Source organism: Symphodus melops (assembly GCF_947650265.1).
Source record: "Symphodus melops genome assembly, chromosome: 23".
NCBI classification, from domain to species: domain Eukaryota; kingdom Metazoa; phylum Chordata; class Actinopteri; order Labriformes; family Labridae; genus Symphodus; species Symphodus melops.
Window position 1 is genome coordinate 14,015,558 of NC_136713.1, and position 8,035 is coordinate 14,023,592.

An 8,035-nucleotide genomic window follows, 5' to 3' on the forward strand; every position below is an offset into this window, starting at 1 on the left:
GTAACTTGTTAATGTTACTTTCACTGAAAATCATGCGATATTTAATGCACGTTAAAATAAACGGGGGATTTAAATGGCTACGTTACTGACAATGTGCAATTCCTATCACTAATATGGCGTCTTAATTTACAAAATCGTATTAGACCGTAACTCTGCTGATTTAACTTTAAATTAGCGAGAGCTGCTGCGTGTCTGCGCGTGTCCGATTAGCCTAGCTGCGCACCGACGCGCACGTGATGACGGCTCCGCGTGGCCCTTTAACTCAACAGGTAGACCTGCTGTGATCAGCTAGAAGCAGGACTGCGTGTTTCCGTGTTTCTGTTCATGGATGATGCCAGGGCTATCTTTGTTATTGTCTCTATTGTTGGGCTGTTATATACTATTACTTATCTAATTAGAATTCAGACCACATAGAAAAAGCACTCATGTAAATAACAATGTCCCTAAATTATTGTGAGTAGGCACAATGTAATGTTTCCATCAGCAGAAAATGTGTAAAGATGTAAACTGGAATAAACACTAATATTATACATTGTGATATCAAAATTCAACTCAGTCACTAAAAATGTATTTTAAGTCACATAATGCATGCGTGCAAGACAACTGTAAAATGTAAAGTTTCTGTGTGGAAATCACATTTTTACTGTAGTGAGCTTTCACATGGATGCATGCTTTTAAAGGTGCTATATAAATATAGTTAATAATATTATGTCTCTGTCTAGAAGGTGATTATGTTAACCCTCCCTCTGTCTCTGGACACATAGGGTTACAGTACACACAGGAATGCAGAGGCGTTTAAACCCAAAGGAAGATGCAAGGTGCTGTATTGCGTCTGGGAAGGACAAAGGTGACCTCGATGTCAGGTTCATCAGCTCTTTTAAGGGTAAGATAGGTCTGACTAAGGACTGTTGGCCTTATAAAATGTCCTGGTTCTCCTGACTTCATCACTTGTGTTTGTGTTTTAACAGGGCGGGGCGTCTTTGCTTGTGTTCCGTTTGAAAAAGGAGACTTCCTGTTGGAGTATCGTGGTGAACTAATAAGCAAACAAGAATGTGAGAGGAGACAGCGAGTTTATCACAACAGGCTGAAGGTCTTCATGTTTGAGTTTCGCCATAATGGAACATTTTGGTGGTATGTATTAAAACTCAATGCTTTATGTCAGTGACTTAACATAGAGCATTTGATAGTCCAGATCTTAATAGGCTCTTAATCCAGAAAATATACACATGCATGTATTTAATATTGATCGTTTGTATTTGAAGTGTTGATGCAGCAAAAGAAGATGAGTCACTTGGAAGGTTGGTCAACGATGACCACATCAACCCAAACGCTAAAATGAAGCACCTAAATGTAGAAGGGAAGCCCCATCTGTGTCTGTTTGCAAGACGAGACATCGAGCCAGGAGAGGAGATCACCTATGACTATGGTGACTCGGACTGGCCTTGGAGAGGACAGGTGATTATATGAACATGTGCTGAAAGTGATCATTGTTCGGAGGGAAACAAAGGAGGGAAATAGGGCTGAATGCTTTACAATGAATCTGCTGTTTTTCAACACTCAGGAGTGTGGTGAGGAGTCGTCCACTGAGCAGCGTGGTGACACATCCACCTCTGAGGGGGGCACGTCTACAGCCACAGAGGACTGTGGGGAACTCTTTAAAAAGGTGAATATATGTAGAGCTTCAGAGTGCTCTTGAACAGCTCATAACTATGTTTTAATAATAATGATGACAAATGAAGCTGGCACAATGCTGTGATGAAAGGTAAACACTCGTACCTGGTTGTGTTAGATATCTACCCTACATGTGCTTTACTCACATTAAACACTTGACTTATCATACGTGTCCTTTCAAACGCCTAAACAGCCGTGTGCTTCATCTTCTTTAGTAAAAACTTCAGATCATCTATTCATATTTACATATTTTATTTGGTCCACAAATGTTATATGGTCCACTGTCAGTTGTTTACATTCTTTCATTGTTAGTGAACTTCATGGGTTTTAGATTTGTGTCTATAATTATCTTCTCAATAAAGCACTAATCATTAATTTTCATTTCCTGGACCCGTCCTCTACCAGAACTATTCTCCATGAATCACATAAACATTTGACCTCTTGATAATTATGTCATAACTTCTGCACTGTTACTTGGTATTGTTTAACCGCTCCCTGTCTCCTCTCAGCCTGCTGACGTGGACACGTCTCCCAGAGTGTCTGAGGCTGGACATCCTGATCAGGTGAGTCAACATGCTTGAATGATTTCTAAGTCATCTTAGTCTGTAAGAGTTAAAACTATTCAGGATGCACTTCAGTGATTGTGTGCCCTCTTTTGAGGTTAATAGTGATAGTGAGAACTCTATTGAAATGTCATTGTGCTTCCTCTCATGTATCATTGTTTGTTCTTTAGTGTGTGATGGAGACAGAGGACTCACCTGTGTCTCTAAGCCACAGTGAGCTGAGTCCAGGACACGGGCAGCAACCCAGTTTTAAAAAGGTAAGGTAAGTTTTCTAATAGTCTCTGTTTTTACTATCAGACTCATAATGTTTACATGTGCTGTGTTTGTGTATATAGTCTGAAATGATTATAATGTATGGACCAGTTTACTGGAGACTTCCCTCTACTTAAAAGCTACATTTGAATCAGAGAGAGTCTGCAGTCATTTGAGTATGTGACTTGGGCTCAATCCCAAGTCCCTTATTTGCACCGAGTGTCCTCCGAGTTGTGTCCTCCACTTGCGTCTTAGTCCCGCCCACCAGAGAGGACGGAGGAAACAAAGCCGAGGAGAGAGGACCGAGGAAATCAGCTTTAAGACACATGAGACGTCATTTCCTCGACAGCGTCACATGACGCGACATCAGCTGATCACGTTCAGCTGTCAATCAGCCGAACAGCTGTTTATGTCCACACAAACACGCACTGTCTTACTTCTAATCACACACACACTATTATTTCTATTCTATTTCTATTTCGGTGCTGTTAAACATATTTAAACATAAATGACTTCTGGCCATTTTCTTTTTCAAAGAAATGAACAAGCTTGCTCGACTTCTTGGCCTACACCTCCACTGACAGGAGGAGACAGCCTGCTAGTGTTTGGAAAGAGCCTCCATGTTTAAACCACATTTAGAATCTGAAGGCTGTGACCTTGAAAGTTTTTTCAAAAAAATCTTTTTGAGGTATAGAAATGTGATGTTTTGCGTCAGTGAAAGCTCTTAGTGTATTGTGAATGTGTAGTAATCAATAATGGAGACCTTGAACATGACATTATCCTCTGAGTGTTTTACTCTGTCCACATATGTGGCTTTGGGAGCGTGGCCTTCTTGTCCTTTTAAAGTCAGCCTAAGTCAAAGGTCAGCCTAAACACCTTCCCGGTCAGGTGTGAGAGTGTGTATAGGTAAATATGTGGCTTTGGGAGCAAGGCCTTCTTGTCCTTTTTAAAGTCGCCCTAAACCACCATCCAATCAGGTGTGAGAGTGTGTATAGGTAAATATGTGGCTTTGGGAGCAAGGCCTTCTTGTCCTTTTTAAAGTCAGCCTAAGTCAAAGGTCAGCCTAAACACCTTCCCGGTCAGGTGTGATAGTGTGTATATGTTGTGTAATCAAACACACACACTGTATTATTTCTCATCAAATACACACTCCTCGGATCAGCCTCCTCGCTCCTCTCTCCTCCGTTCGCTATAAGAGCTTTGGGACGATCCTCAACATGGCGTCTCTGGAACTACTTCCTGTTTGAACGAGGAGCGAGGAGACTGCAAATAAGGGACTTGGGATTGAGCCATTGATGTGCATGTGGCTTGTTGGCCCCTTTTATCTGTCAAAAACACAAATATGTCTCCCATGTACTGTAACACAGAGGCTCTGATGCTAACTGTCTCTCTTTCAGCCCCCTGATGTTGACATGTCTCCCACAGTGTCCGAGGCTGGACGGATTGAAGACGTATGTATACATATATACATGTTAGTGTGTGCACTCAGTAAGTCTGACTTAAAATGAAGGCCTCCCATGAATTAAGATTGTGTGGGATTATTTTTGTTGTATTTGAAGTGAAATCCTACAGGAGGTTTACAAAAGGTTTTGTCCTTCAGGGTCTAAAGATTTGTTTTTCTCTGCAGTGTCCCAAACATCGTCTGCTGTGCATTACTATGTCGACCTTGGACAGCTGTCTTCATTGCCTTGGACCCTTTACCCCTTTGCCGTGGGTCGGGTTTAAATGCAAAGGTACTTTATCTAACGAATTATTGTGCTAAATTAAACTTGTCAAATTGAGCAGATAGAGTAAGAAACCAAAACAACAAAGACATGTATAACAATGTATATTACGTTACATTGCATATGTTTTCACAGTTTGTCAAGGAATCTGGCATCAGACCTGCTACAGTCGGATGAATGATCAGGATCGAACATCAGACCTGGATGAGCAGTCGAGCTCTGGAAGTGAATATGTACCAGACTCAGAGCCAGATTATGATTCAGATTCAAGCATCCCCTACCTCACGGTGCCTCGTCGCTCACAAACTGGATTAAATCCAGAGAAAGCTGCTTCACCTAGTAACTCCACATCTAACATTTTGGACACAAGTATTCCTGTTACAGCTGCTCCATACAGAAGTAGGCCACTTTCTTCTGCTCACATGTATCCTTCAGACACAACAGATTCAACTTCTGGAGATTTGGATGGCACTGCAACTGAAACATCCGATTCTGCACTGTCTGACAAAGGCTCATCAAAGAAGGAAGATAAAGACCCAACTGCTCTCAGTTTGACTGTTAGAAACTACTGTTTTATATGTGGAAAGTCACAAAGCAGACTGACTCGTCACCTGAAAACACACATGTCCCACCCAGAAGTTTCGTATGCCTTCTATCTCCCTGAGGATTCAACGGAGCGCAAGATATTATTTGAAAAAATGCGAAATAGGGGGAACTTCAAACACAACTGTTCGGTACTCCAAGGTGGAACAGGACCATTGAAAGTGAAAAGGAAGCCAAAAGCTACAGCTATGGTTGGACGTTTTGTGCACTGCATGCACTGTCAGGGGCTTTACATCCGCAAAGAACTGTGGAGACATGTCAAAAGATGTCCATGCAGGCCAGGAAACAAGGATCTGGAACAAACTGGTCGACGCAGAGTGCTGGCTCTGGCTGCAGCCCAAGAAACAGTATTTAGTCAACAATTTTCCAGTGGAATGTGGAAGATCCTGAGCACCATGAAGATGGACGAGGTTGGCCTGGCTGTGCGGAACGACCTCTCTATTGTTCATTTTGCCCAGTCACTTTACAACAGGCACGGACAGGACCCCACAAAGTGTGAATATATGCGTCAAAAGCTCCGTGAGGTGGGACGACTGCTGATATGCCTGCGCACAGACTTCTTGATTCACAGCTTGGAGGAGGCATTAAAGCCTTCCAACTTTCAGAGAGTTGTTCAGGCAGTCAAGAAAGTTGCTGGATTTGATGAGAAGACTCTCTCCTATCACACTCCAAGCCTGGCTTTGAAGTTGGGGCACACACTACATAAAATCTGTGACATTGTCCGGTGTAGGGCCCTGATGGCAGAAGATGATGGACTGATCAAGTCATGTGAAACATTCAGTAAGCTTTACACCTCCAAGTGGTGTGAGATGGTGTCCCACAGTGCTCTGAACACGCTGAGTAGTGCAAAGTATAATAAAGCAACAACACTGCCCTTTACAGAGGATGTTAGAACACTTCACCAGTACCTGCAGAAGACTGGAGAGGCAGCTGTCGGCAGCTTGAGAGGAGAGGCCACATGCAAGAACTATGCTGAGCTTTCAAAGGTTACTTTGGCACAAATCATCGTGTTCAACCGGCGACGTGCTGGAGAAGTCTCCAAAATGCTCCTCAGGGGTTTTGAGGAGAGAGACAGAACAACACTGCACCAAGATGTGGCCATGGGACTGTCTAAGCTGGAGCAGAGGCTGTGCAGCTATTTCACCAGAGTAGAAATAGTTGGAAAAAGAGAAAGAAAGGTTGTTGTTCTTCTCACACCATGGATGGTAGATGCTCTGACGCTGCTGACTAGCAAGAGGAGGGAATGTGGTGTCCCTGAGAAAAATGTCTTTCTTTTTGCGAGACCCAAAGCTCTGAGCCACTACAGAGGACAAGACTGTTTGCGTTTTTATGCAGGTCAGTGTGGAGCCGAGCACCCGGAGCTCCTCAGGTCAACCCATCTCCGAAAACATGTGGCCACTCTGTCACAAATACTGAATTTGAAGAACAATGAACTCGATCAGGTTGCAGACTTCCTCGGACACGACATTCGTGTCCATCGGGATTTTTACAGGTTGCCAGTTCCAACCACACAATTAGCAAAGATCTCAAAACTACTGTTGTCCATGGAAAAAGGCAATCTCGCTGGCCTGCAGGGAAAATCCCTGGATGACATTGAAATTGAAGGTTTGTATTAATATTGATACCATTTGACTTTCAAGCAAGTACATACAAGCTGTTTTTGGATATCTCAACCTTGATTTTTCTACCCTGTCTCTACGATTTACCCAAACTAGCAGTATTGAAGAATGAGAACATGTCTTTTTGTTGCAGATTTTTTCTCTGAAATATAAATTCCAATGAAAATCCACTAATGTCCAGCTGTTGTATGAATTATTTTCTCTAGATGAGATGTCATTCACTGATACTGAAGCCAAAGACAGTGGCAGTGACTCAGAGGGCAGAAGCACAGAGGCCAAACAACTAGAGCCTGTAGATGAAGAAGAAGACCTGGGTCAGGCCCAAACCTCCGAGGGCCACGGTAAGTCCCTCATATGGGCTTCTCTTTTAGCAGAGGTGGGGAACAGTCTATTGATGAGACTCTTTTCACAAGTCATGTTTGGTCTTTTTCAGAGATACTGCCACAAGAGACATCCTCAGCAGGAGAGATGGCCCCTTCATCTGAAGGTAAGACAGTCTTCAAAGCCTTGTTGAAATGATAAGAAACAATGAGACCTCCAGAACAGGTAAATGTAGAGAAATGAAATTCATTAAATTAGGCCATAGAATTACAGATAAGTGACAGTGATATCTTTAATACAGACCTGTATGTGTCTTCCCTATCCCTGCAAAAACCCAGTTTACTTAAATTTATTAACAAACTTAAAAGAAAGGTTTGATTTAATCTAACTATCTTTATCTTTCATTTCTTAATTTACTGGGTTATGTTTCAGGAAGAAATGCAGATCTGGAGTTTGAGGCAACGAGACCAAAGAAGATGTGGACAAAAGCTGAGGTTGCTGCAGTGATGAGACACTTTGCACTTCACATCTCCAAAGGAAAACTTGCCTCCAAAGCTGAATGCAGCCAATGCCAGCAGGCAGAGGAGCCGGTGCTGTCGCAACGTTCAGTTCAGAACATAAGAGACTTTGTGAGAAACAGAATTATCACAAACAAGAGGAAGGCGAAGATGAAACAGTAACCCCATCATGTCAGTGTTCAGGGTTCATGCTGGTTTTTTCCTCACAGCTCAACCCACTTTATGTTTAGACTCTTTGCACTATGGTACAGACCACTACTGAGAGGCTGTTAACACATGCCTCTGTTCTTTTTGTGATTTTCAGTTTGCCAAAATATGTAGCTGTTATGTTTCATTCTGTTTCATGTGAGCTTCCTCACAGTCACTGGTTTATTTACCAGAGTTTTAATTTGTTGTATCCTGTACCTCCCTTCAGTGAAGGCCAAGAAATCTAGCAGCCTTGTTAATTCTTTTTGATGAAGAAAATGGCCAGAATTAATTTGTGTTTAAACCACCTTTAGAATCTGAAGGCTGTGCACTTGAAAGTTTTTTCAAAAAAAATCTTTTTGAGGTATAGAAATGTGATCTATTTCCTTATTAAAGTTGTGCATCAGTGAAAGCTCTTAGTGTATTGTGAATGTGTAGTAATCAATGTGTTTTACTCTGTCCACATATGTGGCTGTGGGGGCGTGGCCTTCTTGTCCTTTTAAAGTCGGCCTAAGTCAAAGGTCAGCCTAAACACCTTCCCGGTCAGGTGTGATAGTGTGTATATGTAAATATGTGGC

At 42.3% G+C, this 8,035-nt stretch overlaps 1 protein-coding gene across 1 annotated transcript; it reads left to right on the plus strand.

Annotated features, from left to right (window-relative positions):
• Window positions 1-783: 783 nt before the first annotated feature.
• LOC306818828 (uncharacterized protein) lies at window positions 784-7,687 on the plus strand (the record flags this gene model as incomplete). Its single annotated transcript, XM_079336546.1, has 13 exons — window positions 784-883; window positions 969-1,131; window positions 1,263-1,455; window positions 1,562-1,663; window positions 2,181-2,234; window positions 2,405-2,491; window positions 3,884-3,919; window positions 3,963-3,974; window positions 4,114-4,219; window positions 4,346-6,418; window positions 6,639-6,773; window positions 6,866-6,919; window positions 7,186-7,687. The coding sequence occupies 13 exons, from the start codon at window positions 784-786 to the stop codon at window positions 7,431-7,433; spliced, it is 3,363 nt and encodes a 1,120-aa protein (XP_079192672.1). The 3' UTR covers window positions 7,434-7,687.
• Window positions 7,688-8,035: the final 348 nt, after the last annotated feature.